This window comes from Pleurodeles waltl, chromosome 10 (assembly GCF_031143425.1).
Source record: "Pleurodeles waltl isolate 20211129_DDA chromosome 10, aPleWal1.hap1.20221129, whole genome shotgun sequence".
Classification (NCBI taxonomy): domain Eukaryota; kingdom Metazoa; phylum Chordata; class Amphibia; order Caudata; family Salamandridae; genus Pleurodeles; species Pleurodeles waltl.
Genome location: NC_090449.1, coordinates 569,018,574 through 569,039,846, shown reverse-complemented (window position 1 = coordinate 569,039,846; position 21,273 = coordinate 569,018,574). Strand labels below are relative to the sequence as shown.

At 45.3% G+C, this 21,273-nt stretch overlaps 1 protein-coding gene across 12 annotated transcripts in view; it reads left to right on the top strand.

The window, feature by feature from the left end:
- Positions 1 to 21,273, top strand: part of SEC22C (SEC22 homolog C, vesicle trafficking protein) — a 219,751-nt gene that overhangs the window by 59,832 nt on the left and 138,646 nt on the right. For all 12 annotated transcript variants that reach the window (XM_069211005.1, XM_069210997.1, XM_069211008.1 and 9 more), the window contains one exon: positions 11,750 to 11,913. In XM_069211005.1, coding sequence (XP_069067106.1) covers positions 11,750 to 11,913 — 164 coding nt within the window. The remainder of the gene's footprint in view (positions 1 to 11,749; positions 11,914 to 21,273) is intronic.

Genomic DNA, 21,273 nt, shown 5'->3' with positions numbered 1-21,273 from the left:
TGTCATAAAGTATTTTGAGTTTTGCAAGGAAAATCAGAGCATAGGTGAGACCAGCAGCACGCAATTGTCTCTTCACTTCTGTGAACTTAAAGCGTTGCCGCTGTACCACCACAGTATAGCCTGGAAACAGGGAGATCCGTGCGTTGTCTGCAAGGATTGGTACTCTTTCTCTTGCCGCTCTAAGCACTTGGTCACGGTCTCTGTAGTTCAAGATCTTGGCCACTATAGGGGTCATGGCAGTGCACCAGGGATTTGTTTCTTTGTGGGCACCCTATGTGCCCTTTCTATGGTGAAAAAGGATGAGATACCTGTTGGAGACATCACCGTGCGGAGCCACTTCTCAATAAAGTGTGTTGCCTGGGTGCCCTCCATTCCTTCCGGGATACCAATGATACGGACATTATTGTGCCGCGCACGCCCTTCAGCATCCTCCGCTCTGTCTTGTAAAAGCTCCACTTGCTTGCTAGCTGGACCGTTACAGATACGTGGTCGTTAATGTGCGGTTCTAGGGTGTCCAGTGTCTTTTCTATTGTGTGCACTCTGTCTGCTAATTTGTGGTGCTCATCCCTGGTAATACTTATGTCAGTGGCTAGGATGCCAAGTTATGTTTCCATGGCAGCTCTTGATTCTCTGATTTCCTGGAGGATGAGATCCAGCTTGTCCACCGATGTTGTCTGATCCATTGGTGCACCATTTCTGGAGAACGTGTCACAGAGGAGCCATCCAGAGGAGGGGCGAGAGTGGTAAATAGTTTTTCCCAACCTGGCTGATGTCTTCACTGTGGCGGTGGGTCATTTGGGGGGATAGAGTTTTAAAGGCAGGGGGCACACAGTCTAATCAGGGATCTTTGGCGCGGTGGCACAGAGCTCAGCAGCTACATGTGGGTAGCCAGTATGCAAGGCATGACACTGCTGAGGATGGCAGACACAGCATAGGTTCCAAGAAACAGCGATTAATCTCTGCAACAGGGTTCTGCTAAATCAGCGGGGGCAGCGGATGACAGGAAGCCCAGGCCCCTCTACCAGTCCTCACCGTAGGCCAATACTCTTGGCACGAAGCCGATCCGTTGCTGCGAGGGGTCTCATAGGCACCGGCCGGCAGCCAGCAGCTTGACCCACACCTCACCGTTAGTTGCAGCCCACAGCCAGCATTCACATCTCGGCGAGGTGCCCGGTGTGTCCGGTCTTCAGATGCAGGGGTAATGGCACCGTGTGGGGCCCCCTGTAGGAGCTCCACCGATGCTCCACGCTCTCCAGTCCACACGCAACCCAGCAGCGCCAAGGGCTCCGAATAGCATGCACCCGGGATCGTGCAGCATCCAGACGTCCCTGCCATCCAGCTCACTTTCGCTGTCCCAGTCCGGGCATGCAATGCCGGCTCGGCGTCCGCAGGGTCCTTCTCCTCCTTGCAGCACTCGCTGGGCCCAGCAGGCCCCGAACGCAGATCCTGGGAGGCAATACGGCCTGTCACAGCGTGGGCCGGCAAGCACGCAACACAGTTGTTGATGTTGACCAGATCATTTCAGCGTGCTCCCTTTGTTCTCCGCATTCTCCAGCATCACATCGGCAGGGTCGGGAATGCAGAACGGCTGTGGTTGTACACAATACACTGCATATTATGAAGTCCAGGTCCGGAGCTGATGCATCAGGCGTCCTCCATCTTGGCAGTTAGCCACACCCCCATCATTCAGCTCTTTTCAACCTATACTACACAAGTCAGCCGAGGTAACACAGATGCATCCTCCTGGTCCTGGTATAAGTGTCTGCTTGCCCTATCCAATCCAGCTGCAGCTGTCATGCTGTTTACTACTACAAAAAAACATGAACAGGATTGGTTTAGTTGGCTGGCAACATTATTACACACCTCTCGCGGCGTGTATTCAGGCAGGCAGGTAGAGGTGGGGCATGACGATACCACTACTGAGTTAATGCCTGTTGCTCATCAACGCCTGCTCGACAGTCATTCCCTTCCCAGGTGAAAGAGAAAGGGCTTGCAGGTGAACTGGTCAAAGAGAGAAAAAGAAGGTTAGCTGAGAAGCGTGCTTTCTCTCTCTCCTCCACAGTCTCTCTCTGCCACTCTTACTCACTATCTGTTTGTTGTGGATAAAGACTCTCCAATGAAAAAGCAGAAGTAGAGATTCCACGTCTGTGCCAGAGCTCCTGTGTCTATAAATGTTAGGATCACTTAGTCTGATGCTAAACACCAGGGTTACGCCCTATATAATACCATGGCAATTCTGTTCAACTGGGAAGTGCCTAAAGGTCTTTCAGTTGGTGGAAGTGCACTATACCAGTTTTATCACTTGCTGCCTCGCTGCTGCTGCCGTTTACAGTAAGAGCTTCCAGCATTTTCTTCACTCTCTCTATATTTCGTTCGATATATATCAAATTTCGTTTTTACCTGTGATTTCTTTTAAATCTCTGCCATTTGTGTGCCCCACTTTCTTTTTCCCCCTGCTCCTGCTGCCATGTTTTTCACTCCGGCTCTTGCCGGTTCCCCAGACTTGCCTCTGCGTCCCCTGCGGCCCCGCCCCCCTTGTGCTCCCATTGGTTCCACCCCCTCCCTCCTCGCAGCTGCACCTCCCTCCCACCTCCCCTTCTTAATGGCGGCCGCTGGCGTGCCAGAGGCGCGCCAGAGGCAAGCCCGTCTGCACCCGTCCGCGCCTGGACTGCGCCTAGAGCCAGGACCCCTGGTCCCCATGACCACCACGGCCAGCAATGCCATTACACCGCCAGCACCCTCCACTCACTCAACAAGGGACAATCACACGCCTGCTTCCTGGCCTCCCCTGGCCATACCCAGGGACCCTTCACCTGCCGGAACTGCAGCCTCACCAGCTTCGAAATCGCCACACCACCGGCTGAACCGGACAGCAACTACCTCTGATGCATCCTACTAAACACCCGCTCCGCACGCAAACACGCCATCGAACTCTGGGACCTGCTCGACTCCTCCACCCCAGACGTCGCCTTCCTGACGAAGACCTGGATGAACGCCTCCTCGGCCCCAGACATCGCCATAGCCATTCCGGATGGCTACAAGATCACCCGCAGAGATCGCACCAACGGAACCGGAGGCGGAATCGCCATCGTCCACAAGAATACCATCAGGGTTACAACCTGCAACGAAGACACCCTCAGCACAGCCGAACACCTGCGCTTCCAGATCCACACCAACTCCAACACCACCCTCAGAAGAACCCTCATCTTCAGGCCCCCGGACCACGGCATCAGTTCTGTGACTCCATCGCCGACCTTGTCAGCAGGCGAGCCCTTGCGTCCACCGACTATGTCCTCTTCGGAGATCTGAACATCCATCTAGAGAATACCAACGACCCCAACTCCACCACCCTGATCGACAACCTTGCCACCCTTGGACTCAGACAACTCGTCACTACTCCAACACACTCCGCCGTCCACACGCTGGACCCTGTCTTCTCCGCTAGCCCCCACGTCGCCTTCAGCCACACCACCAAACTCCCATGGACCGACCACCGCTGCGTACACTTTACCTTCCGGAAAACCACCGCACCCAACAGATCCCCCGCCGCAACTGGAGCAAAATCAACTAGGACCAGCTGAACACCAGCCTCGCCCAAAAACCACCCAACTAACCCACCAGTCCCAACCCCACCTGCCTGCAACCTCTGGCGCTGAATCGACGACTGTGCCAGCACACTTGCCCCGCTCAACAAACCTTCCAACAGAGCTGCCAACAAGAGAGGCAGCTGGTTCACCCCGGACCTTTAAGCCTCCAAGCAAACCTGCTGGAAACTGGAAAGAAAGTGGCTCCTCGAACAGACACCGGACAACCATGCTGCCTTCAAGAACGCCATCCGCAATCACCATCACCCCATCAGATCTGCCAAAAAAACCTCCTGGACAACAACGCACACAACGGCAAAGAGCTCTTCAACATCTTGAAGGAACTCTCCAACCCCAGCTCCAACACAAACAACATCCCACCTTCACAAGACCTGTGCAACTTCCTCACCGCCTTCTTCCACCACAAGATCAAAGACATACATGACAACTTCAACAGCCAGACCACCCCGCCAATCACCGACTCCCCAGACTCTCCACCCACCCTCAACTACGACCCTCTGCTCGCCTGGGCCAACGTGAACGAAGACGACACAATCAAAACTATGAGCACTATCCACTCTGGATCTCCATCAGACCCATGCCCGCACCACATCTTTAACAAAGCAAGTGCCACCATCGCACCCCACCTCTACAAAGTCATCAACATCTCTTTCGAGACCGCGACCTACCCTGAAAGCTGGAGGCATGCTGAAATCAAACCCCTATTCAAGAAACTCATGGCGGACCCTAGAAACCTCAAGAACTTCCGCCCCATCTCCCAGCTCCCATTCCCGGCCAAGGTCATCGAGAAGATCGTCAACAGACAACTGACCCACTACCTCAAAGAAAACAACATCCTGGACCCATCCCAGTCAGGGTTCCGAGGCAACCACAGTACCGAAAAAGCCCTCGTCGCCGCCACCGACGACATCAGGGCCCTGCTTGACCACAACAAAGCCGCGGCTCTCATCCTCCTGGACCTCTCGGCCGCCTTCGACACCGTCTGCCACCCCATCCTAGGCACACGCCTCCACAACGCAGGGATCCGAGACAAAGCCCTAGAGTCGATCACCTCCTTCCTCTCTGCCAGAACCCAGAGCGTCCGCCTCCACCCTTTCTGCTCCGAAGCCTCCAAGATCATCTGCGGCGTCCCTCAAGGATCGTCCCTCAGCCCTACACTGTTCAACGTCTACATGGCCCTGCTCGCCCACATCGCCCGACTACACAACCTCAACATCATCTCCTACGCCGAAGACACCCAACAGATCCTCTCCCTCACCAAGGACCCCCTCACCGCCAAATCCAACCTCCACAATGGAATGAAGGCTATCGCCGAATGGATGAGGAACAGCAAACTGAAGCTGAACTCTGATAAGACAGAGGTCCTCATCCTTGGCACCAACCCCTCAGCCTGGGATGACTCCTGGTGGCTGACGCTCTAGGAGCACCCCCAACACCCTCCAACCAAGCATGCAACCTGGGCGTCATCTTTGACTCAACACTCTCCATGGCCAAACAAGTCAGCGCCATCTCCTCATCCTGCTTCAACACCCTCCGCCTGCTCCGCAAGATCTACAGATGGATCCCCATAGATACAAGAAGAACAGTCACCCAAGCCCTCGTTAGCAGAAAACTTGACGGAAGCGCCCTCTACGCAGGAGCCCCGGCCAAACTCCTCAAACTACTGCAACGCATACAAAACGCCTCCGCACGCCTGATCCTCGATGCCCACAGCTACATCACTCCCCTTCTGAGAAACCTACACTGGCTCCCTGTCAACAAAAGGATAACCTTCAGGCTCCTCACCCACGCACACAAGGCGCTCCACAACACCGGCCCAGCCTACCTCAACAGGCGACTCAACTTCTACACCCCGTCCTGCCAACTCCGCTCAGTCGACCTCGCTACTGTCCCCCGCATCCGAAGAGCGACTACCGGAGGCAGATCCTTCTTCCACCTCGCCGCCAAGACCTTGAACAACCTTCCCCTGCCCCTATGACAGACCGAAGACCTGCTGACTTTCAGAAAGCATCTCAAGACCTGGCTATTAGCAGTAGCAGCATCCCCCCCCCTCTCAGCGCCTTGAGACCCTCGCGGGTGGTAGCGCGCTTTACAAATACACTGATTGATTGATTATGTTAAAATAACTGAGTTCAATTAAACTTCCACGTGATTGCTGTTGTAACCGAAATGATGGTGCATAACTTTAGGAAACTTCTTGAACACAAGAAATGGTGGAAGGAAGTGACAGCTGATCCCTTTTTGAATAAATTAATAAATGTAGTAAAGAAGAAGCTTGTATTTGAATACTGAAGCTTACATTCAGACTGCGTAGCGCCTTGTCAGATAGCCATTTACACCGCCATTAGTTCTAACTCTTGCAAATGAGAGACCTATTGCATTGCAAATGCTTGTTAAAGGTAGCTGCTGTCCAGTTAGGTGCGGCGATGAGTAGATACAAACACAAGTCTCAATCGTGGAGTCACAGCTATTCACAGAATGTTTCAAACATACTCCTTCCTCATAAATATTAATGAAGCAGGAGTTTTTGCAACTTCCTACAAATGGCATTTTGTGTTGCAACTTAGTACATCAGTCACATCGCATAATGAAGGTGGTCTTGCAAACCACCCAGTGGGCAAAAGCACTGAGTGGTTTGTGACCTCACCATTAGATTCAGGCACTCACATCTTACATTTCTTTATATTTCAGGCATGAATTATGTATTACTGAAGAAAAAAGGGTGAAGTGAGAGCACTAGAGGTTGCCCTGCGGTGTAGTGTGTGCCGTACAATCTTTGTGGTCTGAGCAGCATCAAGCCTTCTTCCATATTCTTGAGCCTTTGGCTACTTCACATTTTTTATACACTGTGAATTCTTCAGCAACGTTTTCTGACATTCCATTCACCTCGTGGGATGTTACTTTTGTTAATCATTTAGCATTTGAAAGTTTTTTCTTTTCTTTTCAAACTCTTTGAAATAGTAAGTCATCACTAATTCCTCATTGTGTACTTGTACTGCAGAAGTCTCATCACCTGAAAGGCCCATGTTGATTGCCTGCAGATCCTATTTTCACCTACTTTCCACGTCAAGTCTGTATCTGCCTATGTCAGTATCCAGCTTATGGTCACTTATCCTCTGGTCACTTATCCTCTATTACCATTAATTTTGCTGATCTTTGGTGTTGTGAGCCATGGTTTTGAATATGAGACCTTAGATAAATTAGAGGTGATCACAGGAGTTGTTCTGAAAGTTGTATTGAATATGAAGGACTGTATGAGCCATAGCATTCACCAAAAAAGGAATGTATCATCTTTACATGTACCCCCTTTAACAATTAGGGGTGGGTTGTCTCCAGATCTATCTTTGTTTGAGACCATCGAGAACTATGCAATGGTCAGAAGTTTGTACCAGGACTTTTAGACATCCAAACTATATTGAGCAGGCCGTCACACTGATGCAGCGAGAGTCGTGCTTTTACTTCCCTTTTGTAATGAGACTATTATTGACCACCTCAAGACTGCTGCAACCTGCAAGTAGTTATTTAAATCCCTAAGAGGATCAACAAATCTATCTGTGGTTCATAATTAAGTTATTATTAAAAATATTTAACTGTAAAACTTGACACATGCAAAATATGCAGATAGAGTAATGTAACATAGGCATTCATGCACACACAGATCAACGCATCTATAGTCAATCACTTGCACATGGTGGCAGATAAACATACAACAATTTACACAAATCTACTAGCACACACACACAAAATTCATCTGATATGCAGTCACTGATACACAGAGATTGTGGGGCATGCGATGTATTATGTTATGTTGGTTGATTATAAAGCGCTTTATGTTGCTCTCAGGCTAAACATACTGATGAGGCCCCGAGACTCGAAGGGAGGGCTTAAGGGAGAGGAATGAGGAAGGTGCTTTCAGAATGGAATGATCTTCCCAGAAATGGAGTAGTAGTGGATAGCCAATCTTAGGCATCTCCCTGTCATGGAGGAAGCAGGAGATGAAGTGGGTGGCTGAATAGGAAAATAGGCAACAGGAGAGTCTAGGGACTATGGGCCATATGTACAAAGCCCTTTTGCATTTCTTATCGATCCTAATTGGTATTTCGGCCGTTCAGAAATGCAAAACTGCCTTTTCTTTTTTTTTGATAAAGAGATTTTATTAAATTTTGCATAAAACAATTATGAATACAGTACAACATGATGCCAACGGGCATCAAAACAGTAATGGTCAAGTCCTCGGTCCCTGCCCCTTTTATTACTAAATGTTGCTCACCATCCACTCTTAAAGGCCCGCTACATCCTCCCACTTCCCCCATATCTTCTTATGTTTGTGTAAGCAACCTCTGGCCTCGTACACAAGTTTCTCCCGCTGCGCACACCAATCCACTCCCCGTCTCCACTTAGCCAGTGCCGGAGCCACCCTGGCCTTCCAATCTGCCATTATGTCCCTTTTGGCCACTAGACACGCCACCCCTAAGAAGGACCGATCTGCTCTTCGTAGCTCTGTATCTCCCATGACCCCGAGAAGGAGGGGCAGTGGCGACCTCTTTACCTCCTCCTGTAGGACCTCAGAGATCTCTTGCACCACCTTTTCCCAATAGGCCATTATAATCGGGCATGTCCATACCATGTGGTAGAAATCCGCTGTATGATACCTGCAGCGGGGGCATTCCGCTGTGGGGCGGAGGCCTGCTTTATGTAACATGGCGGGTGTGAGGTATGCGGCATGTAGGAAATAGGATTGTATTAAACGGAAGTGTGTGGCCATTGTTAGGGAGCGTGGGGCCATTAGTGCTTCTGTCCAGTCCGCTTCCTCCATGGATCCCACCCAACTCTCCCACCTTTGGTGAAGCTCTCTCAGGGGTCCCCCAGTGGCGGTGATTAAGGTGCGATAAATCTGAGAAACCCCTCCCCTTCCCAGGTCTCCCATCAGTGCCTTGGCTTCCATGGGGCTGTGCTCAGGTATGGTGTCTCCTGTCTGCAGGTGAACTAGTAGGGCATGGCGTAATTGGAGATATCGGTGGAACTGTGTTTTGTTTAAGGAATATTGTTTCTGGAGGTCTTGAAAAGATCGTATATGTGTCCCTCTCCAAATATCTCCCAGCGTGGAGATCCCTATGGTGTCCCATTTCTGAAAGCCCTCCACACCTGCCACATGTATCAGCTGCTTCCCATGCCATAGCGGGGTTTGTTGGGTTAGACGTCCCCACCACCCCGTCACTTTCTGGGCTGTACGCCATCCCAGAAGTACCACTTTGGTCACATCTGGAGTATCCCGGGGTATCGGGCTCCCGTAGAGTATGTCAAGGATCCGTGGGTAGCCCATTGTCTGTAATTCTAGTTGGTATGCGGGGTCTGTCCATCCACCTCCCATCCAGTCATTGATTACAAGTGTGTGCATCGCTAGATAATAGTATTGAATTTTCAACATGCTCAGTCCACTCTCATATACATCCCTCTGACAGGTTTTTAGCGACAATCTTAAAACTGCCTTTTCTTAGGTGCAAAGGCCCTTAGGGAATCTCAAATTGCAATTTCTACAAGGTAGAAATTGCAATTTGTGATTCCCAGAATAGGAAATTGCAAATAGGGATTACCTATTTGCGGTTCCTATTCTGATGGACAAAGCATTTCCTAAATTCAACGTGGGCATTTAGGAGATGCAATTACCACTGACTCAAAGTCGGTGGTAACCAGGTGCAATTTAAAAACAAAGCACCCCAAGGTGCTTTTTTAAGTTGCAATAGAGTGCACACATGCCCCTTAGGCATATGTGTACTCTACAGGTGCACCCATATTTTTGGGATGCTCCAAGAGGGGCCATTTTCCCTTTGCTATCCCTGGTTTTGTATTTTCTAAATAGCAAATGCAATACGAAATGCAAAATTGACCTATTGACTAAGATGCAATGGGATTTCTTAAATCTGATTTCCTAATAGCGATTCCTACATTGTAGGAATCGCTTTTAGGATCGGAAATTGGTATCTCTGGACATAGCATTTTGTATTTCTGAAATAGCGATTTCTATGACATCTCTATTTAACAAATGCAGAATTGCATTTTTGTACATCTGCCCCTATAAATCTTCGGGGACGGGGAAAAGATTCTGCGGAAATTGGCATAACAGACGTTTAAGAATGGTTGCCTGATAGAAAAGTACCAGGAGACCTCAGGTATCCAGGTCCACAAACTTACTCACAAAAACTGAAGCCACAGACAGGATCACTTAAGACACAGGTACACTCAATCAACACAAACGCAGCCACACTTGGGATGCAGGTGAATGAACAAAAAACAGAAAGAGGAAGTGTATGGCCACAGGTTTCTTGTCCACCTAATGCTTACACTCTTTGCTGGCAAAATCAAATTAGAGGTAAATAAAATATTGGTATCAACCTCTGTCAAATTCTAGTTCTTCTCTTAGAGAAATCCCTGATAACGTTTGATGAAAAGCTTCAGTCTAAATGCCCATTCAGTCACTCCATCGTTTCGATGATCGCGTCAGAACAATGCAGAGCTCTCAGAAAGCTCATTGCTTCCATGGCCTCTTTGCTACAATAACACTGCAAGTCAATGTTTTAATTTGTTCAATTGAATGTTTTGTATGACGTGTTGTCAAAACAATAAAGACTGTTGCTTGATTGACAGGTTGATTTCCTCATGTTATCCCCTCCGTCCAGGCACTTTAAACCATCTGCTTTTTGACATTTTGAGGCCTGGAGGTTAGCCATGACCTTTTGATTTTACTCAAATTTTATATATAATATCCTCTCTTAGAGGGGCTTTCAGCCAGCACTAATCATTTATTTGGTCTTTTGTTGTGTCATTCACATTTTTCTGCCACCCACAACAGAATACAGCTTGGGGCAAGGTGACAGACCATTTCAGTTATTGGTTGACTTTACCGCGACTGATGGCATTCTGTTTTTTCACAAGCTTTCACAAGGAGCGTATCCACACAGCAAGTATTACCTTAGTATTCTCTGGCACTGTGTGTGTTTTTTAGACCACTTAAAATGTCTTGCTTTAAGCTAATAGTCATTTTTTATGGATGTGGGCTCGGTAGCTTCCCCTGCAATCACGTTACAAAAATAAAATAAAATGACAAAACAAGCAATGACAAGGCCAAAAGACGGACAGCCAACGCTAGACCAGTAGCCAGTAGCCAAAATACCTGTGTACCGAAAACAACTCTTAATCCAAATTTGGGCAAAAGCTCCTTTGTCTTCCTAAATCAAGATTTTCACCAAACTTGTAATGAGCATATTAGCTTGTTTAGGGTGATGTAGCGACAGCTTTTTTTTCAAAGCTTTTTCTGGCGAAAAAACTACTTCCTTTGTGTGCTCAAATTGATCCACCCCTTGATGATGTTACTTTGGCAGCATGTCCCCCAAAGAGAATATTTCTGACTACAGCCGTGCTCAATCTTCAGGTTGCAGTGTTTTGAATGAATGCCTTACGTAGTGCTCAGCTTCTCCTTGTGCATTGATTGCTGGTCAGCGCCGTAGACCTTGCCCATTGAGTATGGCACTGAGTAGAGGGCAAGGTCAGTCCCTGTGCCCAGAGCTACAGTTTTTAGCAGGACTAAAAATACTATTCTATTTAGTAAATGTTTACATAGTTATTGCTGTTGTGTGTGCACTAACCATTGCTCTTTTCCCAAGGGTTTTGAATAAAGAAATAATTGTTCATAGTGCTTGTTGTATGTTTTATGTTATTTATATTCTAAGTAACTATTTTTGTAGGATAGAGAGCAGCAACAGTTATGTTTCCAGGTCCCTTTGTTTCAGGTGCCCTTCAAGGTCCAAATACCATCTTGTTCCCTACAGAGGGGCTGAGAACTGCGATGAGGCACACACCACGCATACATCCAATGCCAGTGTGGTGACCCATGCAAAAACGCCCTTAGATCTTCTTATCATCACTCTTGTTCTAACTCGGGTCGTTCTAACTCTGCTCTCCTTATCTCGCTGTATCACTCACTACCAGCATTGCACAGGGACACTTCTTGGCTTCCACTTTCGTGTCTGTGGACAAAAAACCTTGGTTCAAATACGTAATGTCACTTCTTGGCAAAAACATGAATTCTTTTTCCCGTACCTATAGGCGTTTAGCAAGGTTTATCATTACATTTTCTGTCTCTTCAGTTTTCACACTTTCGGCGATGTCTCCTGCATGAGCATCTGCTCGAGCAGCTATCCTGCAGCCCTAGCGTTTTGCTTTCTGGAGGAGCTTCAGTGGAACTTTATCTCAACATATGACAGCACAAGCATAGGCATGGCATCCAGGCCATATGCCTTCCTGGAATTTGGTAAGTGACTTAATGGTACCTTCATTGCATTCTATGCAGCAATTCTCTATTTAAAATCATGGCTCACATTTCATATAGAAGTTGTTATTTCTGCCGTGGTATTGGAGTAGGGACACTGCTACGTATTCAAAATATGAACACTTTTAACTTGCGTTATTAAACAACTTAAGTGTTCTGGGGATCTTTAATAAAAGTGATCCACTTTACTTAAGCACATCTGGAGTTCACCCCAGAAGAAAGACTCGAGTAAACGTTGTGGTTATGTATATTTTTACTGAGCTGCTGAGGTTTTTTTTCTTTAAAGGAAAACACTCATGAAAAATGGAAGTAAATACAAATCCATTCCCCTCGTCCCCTGAACAACTCTCTTGCTGTGTTCTGTCATCTTTTAAATGGTGTGTCCCTTGTTGACAAGTGTGAGAAACATTAGCTCATATCCTTATAATGCAATATGAACATCAATCAAAGTGAACAGCAGGTAGGACCTTGCTAAGCTACCACTTGCACCATTCAAACTCTGGCAAGTGCTGATTTTTAGAGTGAGACTTGTCCATTGCAGTTTATAAGAAAGCAAAGTGCTCACAGCGACTCCTATCTCTTTTTCAATAGTAAGTGGATCCCTTCTATGTTGGACCTCAGGTAATCCTCACTTTTGGTCTTCAGGAGAGAGCATCAGATGATATCGTGCAGCCCTGCTCCAATCTTGGTTCTTTGCCAGGGGCAGCAGACTGAACACCCAGCAAGCCCTATTGGCTACAGGCCTGGCCTCTACATCAAGGAGCAAAGGACCAAGTTTATACATGCCAGACAATGTAGGGTTTCCAGCTACTTGTAAAGACAAATCAGAAGATTAAATAGCACTGGGCTCCTGCTTCACAGAGCCGGGCGCGAGTGCAATGGGAGGTGGACATTGGGGCTGTCTTATTGCATGAGCAGACGACATTGCTGTGCGTAAACGGAGCAGGTTGCTCCCAGCAGTACACTCCGCATTATCCATTATAAATTGCTTCATAGAATATATTATACTCTGGCCCACTTACATAGAAATGGACTTCCACCAGATGATGGGTGCACCAGATGTGAAAGGTCCAGGGCTGATTTCCTTCACTTAGCATGGTCCTGTGGGCTGGTGCAGACATTCTGGTGTGAGACGGGTGCTGCAGTCTTTCTCACGAAAGGACAAGCCCCAACACGTACCCCACTTCTGCACTTCTGGTACATGTTGGCAAGCTCTAGTCTGGCTTTAGAAAATATGTAGCGCTAACTCTGGTATTGGCTAAACGCAGAGTTACCTGTTGGTGGGGGAGGGCACCAAAATTCAAGGAGTGGCTGACTGATCCAAGTTACTCTAATAAGCAACGGTCTTTATACACTGAGCTATTTCCTCCCACATCCCGTCCTCGCAACATTTTGGAGTCGATTCGCACATATCTGCAACTGCATGCCCCTCTGGCAGCCTCTTCTGACAAGATTACTTGTCCTGAGCGCAGCATAACCACTGGGCGAGATGGAGATGCTGCCCAAACTTCACCCTATTAGACAGCCCAATCTACAGCCTTCCCCCTCAGGACGATTCTAACTTGCCCTTTTGTGCTGTATACCTCATTTTGGTTCCTACTGTCATTTCTCCATTTTATAATTCTAATTTGTACTGGAGGTGAGGGTTTTGGGATCAGATGATAACACTGTACATGTAATAAATGTATGGTGCAACTGTTGATATTACTGTTTTAATTTGCAATGAAATTCAATAAATACATGTTTTTTAAAAGTAGCACTGGGCTTATCTCGTTCTTAAACACTATCAAGCAATCACTATCAGAAGTGCAATGTAACACAACATGCATCATGCTCACTCTGGTACTGCACAATGTATTTTCTGATTGAGTCAAAGTTTGGATTTCTGCAAAGTTATAATACGAGACGCCAGCGAGAGACATGCTTACTTTGAAGGATGGGACAAATGCTAGTAGTCTACAAAACTTCTCACCTGGTGATGTTTCCCTTGAGAATATGGTGCTTGCCCACATTTTTCTTCATGGGGATGTACTCTGCCTGTAACTGACACGCTTATCTGGTGTACTCTGCCTGTAACTGTAACGCTTATCGGGTGAACGTGGAACCGATTGTTCGGACTCCAGTCCTTTGAGCAATTCATTTGGGCTCTGAACATACTCGTGGGCTGTATGCTTTGATTAAAGTAGATTGCGACGTACGGCAGTGTTATCTAAACGCTTAGTGGTTGGTGCATGTGAGTTACTTTGACAGTGTCAGTGAGCCTTGAAAAAGTCAAGGGGAATATACTCCCCATGACGAAACACGTGTTGGCTGTTCTTCGTGGCTGTTGTTCTTTTCCCTTTATTTCGAATGATGGATTCCTTATGCTGCCTTTCGCCATATTAAAGACGGATTGACTGTGACGCACGAAGTTTATTGGATTATTGTTTCCTATCTATTAATGTATTGTTGGATTGTGTATTTCTAAAAATGCAATGGCTAGTTTATTGCTAGAGAGTGCCTAGGTCCTTTTACTTACAATTTTCTGTATCTGTGTTTTCACAGATTTTGGAGGAAGGGAAGAATCCTCTAGGGCCGGGAGCACCTAATGCTTATACTATAGGGGACAGTTGGGAGCGCTTCTTTTTTTCTTTCCCCTTGAAACGTTCTTCCCACTGTGTTCACCTCTTCAGTGTGTGCCTTATGTAGGCACAGTCGTGTTTGCTGTGACCTTATCGGAGAGGATACACAATGCCTTCAGTGTGTAGTGGGAGTATTTCTAGACAGCTTCCGTATGTCCTCAAAGGGACCTCAAAAACCTTTTGAGAATTAAAAAAGATTTAACGAAGGACACGCTGAGCATAATTAAAGTTTTTCATTTTATGGAACTATTCGTGCATATAAGCTAAAAGCAAATCCAAGAAATCACCATTGCAAATTTCGGTTGCTTAAAACGACTACTTCAAAAGTAGGTATCTTTGTTGTCTTGATTGAATTCAGACAAATTACAAGATAAAGGTGATCTTTTCTACCAAATGCTCTTTATTTTTATTGTAGTTTCATTTTCCAAAATGGCTGGTTTGGAAAGTGGGGAAATGGCAGTAAAATTGACAATTTGTCAGTGATGTTGGTGTTTTCAGCAAGGCCCAATATAAAAAACAGTTTCTAGATGTTTGAGCATGAGGGAACAAGATGGGATATTGAATACTTAATGAGACATCCCAATTCTTATGTACTTAAAAAATTCTTGCCAACTTATATGATATTTTTAATACGAAATCAGTGAGACTATAGACTCTGTTCTTTCCTCCCTTCATGGCAATTAGCCTTTTAATGCCACAACAATTCCTACTCTTCCCTCTGGTTTCGTAAGTGAAAAGAGGAAAGATAATTGGTTTCGGGGATATTGAGATACTTGATAAATGCAGCTGGAGGAGATGCTGTGGTTACACTCATTTTATGTTCAAAATTTCCTGTAAGCTCTGTGTGGAGTTTAATCTCACCCGGCCCTCTCAAAATATGTTTGGGTGCTGGGTTGGTCAGGTTGCACATTTTCCAAAGGCCTATTTTTTTGCAGCAATTCTTACCTATTGATAAGTTCACTTCTCTTAACCTGAACTCTGTGTGATTGAACAGTGATCAGAACTTCTGTTCTTCTGAAGAACGTTTGATGAGACAAATTTGATTTCCAGTGAAACATGCACACTAGGTTGGAAGTATCTCACTCAAAAGCCACTTAATTCTCATGGATACTGGACATCACAAATTAAAACAAGTGTGATTGAAGCTAGTAGATGTTGGAAATACTTGAAAGTAATCATTGTGTTCATTATATGCAAGATAAGTCCCAGAACCATGTTTCCATCCATCTGTCACACAGTATCAACTTATACAGCGTAAATCCATGTGTGCAAAGCAGATAGTTAGTAGTTAATAATATGCATGCTGTTTCTATTCAAATAAAGGTTATATAGGAGCTCAAATAGTGTTCAAAGGACCCTCAACCAGATGCGGATAAGAATCTCAATATCTTACCTAAACTTAAACTAAATTAAAGGACATTTCAATTATACTGTGAATTGTTAAGTAAAGAGGGAAGTCCCAGGTCCTGTAATAATCTAGCAAAACAATATCAGAATCCTACTATTCTCCATTTAATTCTGGCTGATAATCATGAGCCGTCAAATATATGACAGCCCGAAAACTGTATAGTTAAACACACCATAAGTTTAGGGTATAATATCCTATTACGCCTGAAGGTGCAAGAAGTAAAAGAATATATTCTACTATTATATCATAGCAAACTTATTCCAAACAGAAAACAAATAACCCGCCAATAATACCAATAGTACCAAAACCTATGCTACAAATATCCAAAAGTTGGCACACATTAAAACTGCGTATCACCATATCCGCCCATGTGAGCATATGTCCATCGTCTTACCTACTAATAAGCCTTCCAAGGCTCATTATTATTAATGAGTGTGTATCATAGTCTTCCGTAACAGTGTGAAAGTCTCATGTGTTACTCAAATGTAACATTCTTGCTATGAAAATAAACCTATACCAAATATTCCTGTGGTGATCCTACTATAAGCCAACTTTATATTTATTTATAAGTACTGCTTACAACAATATGTACTACTAAACCAGCATTTATAGAATACTGCTATAACTCTAATACTATAATGTGAACAGTCGCATTAATGTAACCCAAGTATATTTAACTAGTCAATAATCCAGACTTACCAAATATGAGAAACCGGAGAGTGCTCCAAGATTTGCCACGTGTATGTATCGGTGTTTAAGCTGCGCACCCTGTTAATCTAACATTATATACCTGCTGTATCGCGAACAACGACGGACACCAATTGCCGGATCACCAAACTTTAAAAAGGGACCCAAGACGTGTCACAACTCAGACGGGTAAACGCTGTTGCCATTTCCATAGACCACTAACCATGCTATCAGAACACAGCAACAGTGAATATGCAGCAAGAAACTCGTGTAACATTTTCTGTAATAAGAATATCATGGACTGAAATATCCCTATAACATTAGCAAAAAGGTAATTATATCACATGTGCCATCGGAAAATTATGAAAAACGAACAGCCAAAATGACCAATTATACAAGTCAGTCTACAAGCATGCATGCCGGCGTACATGTGTCACCAGATGTACAACGATCCCGGGCTCATCACCTCAGAGAGTGTTATTTTTCAAGAATACCTGTCATTAGATAATAAGTAGTGTTGACTAATTAACACATCTAATGTTGGACATGTAAAAGAACCTAAAACAAGTCAATAAGAGAATCCTAACTCGTTGTAACTCACTATACATGATACCCAAAATAAGAACCCTCGGTTCAGAGATGTTGCTGCCATCATGGCCTCAACTTATGAACATGTGATCCAGTACAATATTTCAATTCGATCTCTATAATTAACATTGTCAAACTTAAACAGAAAGAGAAAAGAGAAAGGAAAGACAACCAGAAATATCAACTCAAGGCACACTATCATACCAGGAATAGCCACCAATAAATCTCACTATATACCTACTTCTGCCTTATATTTTTAGTCGGTTATAAGTACCATACATGTAATGCCAGCCTGGTATTATCAGTAATTTATCAGTACCATACAATTATTGTTAATCTGTTATCTTTATATCGATATAGTTTGAAAGTATCGTTCAGCATATATTTCTAGCAACATTTTTTTCAAAATTCTGTATCAAAAGACTAATACGACACTGCAGCTAAGTATTAATTCCCATAATTAAATGGGCCCTCATCTCACAAATAGAACTACAAAGGAGAATGGAATGAAATGTGCCCACCAAATGTAAGCTTTCAACAGGGAAAGATGTAAGTATAACATTCTACACCAGATAGATGAAACACAAACTCGAGAAATAGCTGATTGCTACGTCATTATGTATCCCAAAAATATTGCATTTAATGATTAACACTCAATTCTATCTCCAAAGAATGTAGACACATAATCCACAGAGCATCATATTGTCTCAGTATTAATTCACAGTTGCCACCTCTGACATCGCTTTTTACAAAGTCAGTACCATGACATTTGAAGCTTAAATATATGTTCTGACCCTTACATTCCATAGCGTGCTACTATGGGATATATAGTTTTCTGCTGTTTTAGTGCTCTGAAAAGTCCAGTGATTCGTGCTCATAATGGTCTAATGGTACTTCCTACATAAACCCTTTTCATTTACAGATAATTGCATATATTATGTAGCGTATACCACAGTTTATGTGTGTGTCAAATGTATATTGTCAGGAGTTATAATAGGGACATTTCCTCCTTCGACCAACAGCCCACCTGCACGTACTACAGTGACCACATGTAAAAAATCCATTGGTTATTTTAAAAAGCCTTGTATTCTGAACACAAAGCACTGCATAGCTTGGGCTAATTAAATTCCATAAGGAATTACCCTTCCGTTAGATTACACTTGGAAGTGTGGTTATGTATGGTTGGGAAGTCTTGTCCATCGTTAGACAATGCCTGTGTCTAGAGTATTAAAGACCTTGTTAGAGGACGGATTCAAGTTTGACACCAGCCTAATATTATTACAGGACATGGGACTTCCCTCTTTACTTCACAAGTCACACTATATTTTGAAATTTGCTTACATTTTAGGTAAGATATTGAGATTCCTATCTGCATCTGATTGAGTCTCCTTGGCACACTCTATTTGAACTCATATAGTTTTTTTATCCTTTTGAATAGAAATAGCATGTGAATTGCTAACTACGGCAATAGATATCTTCCTTCTTTCTGCTGTGTGCATGTGGGTTTACACTTTGTAAGTTGATACCGTGGCACAGGTGGATGGAGACATGGGATTGTGATTATGCTTTCTTTTATCTGAATAGTGCTTGGTTGTGAGTGTATCTTATTTGTTTGTAGCCCTGATAAAGTTGAGGGTGTATTTACCGTGATGATAAAAAACATGTTGGCTACCACCACAGGATTTATTTGGAACTGGCGTTGGAAGAGAGAAATAAAGAACTACAGAACGCTTCGGACTCTCATACTGAACTTAATATATGTAATTTAGTAAAGCAGCTTTTGATAGATCGTGGGGGCAGTGAGAAAATGTGTTGATAACGAGCCCAATGATGACCTTAAAGAACATGTTTTTACTTGGGGCTCCCATTAGAGCACTGAATGTTTGTTAACAACAACAACATACTTGATTTGTCTTATTATATTGCCATTTGTTTCTGGAATTTGACTATATGTTTTTACAGTTCTGCCAGATAATTGTATACGCTCCTCTTCTCACAGTATCCTTAAACATGTATCTAGTTATTAGCATATTCTGTGTTTATCTTATGCAAAGGGAGATCCTTTTGACCATGACTTTACATCAGACTGACGTATGTTGGACGCAGACCAAGATCTTTGCCACCCTCGTCCACAACTATCTTTACGTATATATAGGAACAAGCACTTTCTTATGTGCTTTTCCCAGTTGGTCTTATATTAAGGTTATCTTGAGTTAGTTTTTTTTTTTAAACAATCTTATTAACACCCATATTAGAGCCATCCATGATTGATAGTTATTGATCGTCAATTTGTGTAAATGGTCTCTTTGTGCCATCTATTATCATTTGGTGTTAACGTCAGCATAACCTAGCAGTCATGGTCCATAACATAATCCAGCATTGCAGGCACCCAACCTCCTTTGTAAAATACAGAAAGAATATAGGCCCTCATTACAACATTGGCGGTAAAAGCCGATTACCACTGTGCAGAAGACCGCCAACACACCGCCGCGGACGCTGAATACCGCCACAGCTATTATGACCCACATCTCGGAATCCGCCAAAAGTCAGACATCCACACAAGTCCGCCACACCAAAGGTCAGTGATAAACTGGCGAAAACAAAACCTCCACCGTCACGCCAACAGAGATACGCCCACACTATCACGACACATGAATCCACGCGGCGGTCTTTCATCCGCGGTATTCCATTGGCGGTTCACACCACCGTGCTCAAAATACACACACTCTTACAAAACATCCCCACATTGGACAATTCAAAATACACACACCTGAGACGCATACACACACCACTCCCACACACCCATTACAATATAAAACACACAGCCACATCACCCACAAACCCCCACGACAAAAAATTCTGAAAGAAGGCCAGAGAGACACCACCAGCAAGAACAACAGCATCCACAGGCACACAACACCATCACCCACACAACTTCCACGCACCTCACACAACACACCACTACATATCACCACACTTATCACCACACACTCCACCCCACACATCACCTACACCACCCCATGGCACGGCAAAGACACCCCAGGTTCTCAGAGGAGGAGTTCAGGGTCATGGTGGAGGAAATCGTCCGGGTGGAGCCACAGCTATTCGGAGCACAGGTGCAGCACACCTCCATAGCTAGGAAGATGGAGCTATGGTGCAGAATAGTGGACAGGGTCAACGCAGTGGGACAACACCCAAGAAATCGGGAGGACATCAGGAAGAGGTGGAACGACCTACGGGGGAAGGTGCGTTCCGTGGTCTCAAGACACCACCTGGCGGTTCAGCAGACTGGCGGCGGACCCCCACCTCCTCCCCCACAACTAACAACATGGGAGAAGCAGGTCTTGGCGATTCTGCATCCTGAGGGCCTCGCAGGAGTAGGTGGAGAAATGGACTCTGGTAAGTCAAAGCTTTACTATTACATCCCCCACCCTACCTGCATGCTATCGCATACCCCCACCCTCACCCCCAGCACCCCAACTCCTCACAAATGTCCCAACATCACAAACCACACATCCCAACACCAAGCCCTGCATGCAACTACAAAGCATGGACACCCATCACCAAAGCATGGCCACTGCACATACCCATACACCCCCCTAAACCACCATCACACAAGCTCCCACACAGGAATGCTAGCACTGGGGTACACAGTCACCCACCCATTGCACACCATTACACACACAGATTTAACAAACATCCTTTTATACCCCTGCAGGACCCCTACCCAACGTCACTGGACAGGAGGGTCCACACATGTCCACACCACCAACAGAAGAGGCCCACAGTGATTACAGCACCTCTGTCCAACTGGATCTAGATGACCAGCCCGGACCATCAGGGACCTCTGGACAGTCGGTTCCCCTCACACAGGCACAGGCCACCGCAGACCTTCCCCCCTCTGGAAACACCACCACAGCACCCACCCAGCGGGCTCATACCTCCGTCCCCAGGACACGTCAATCAGCTGTGTGTCCACCACTACAGGGAACCCAGGATAACCCACCACCCCAACAACAACAGGGACCTGGGGGCAGT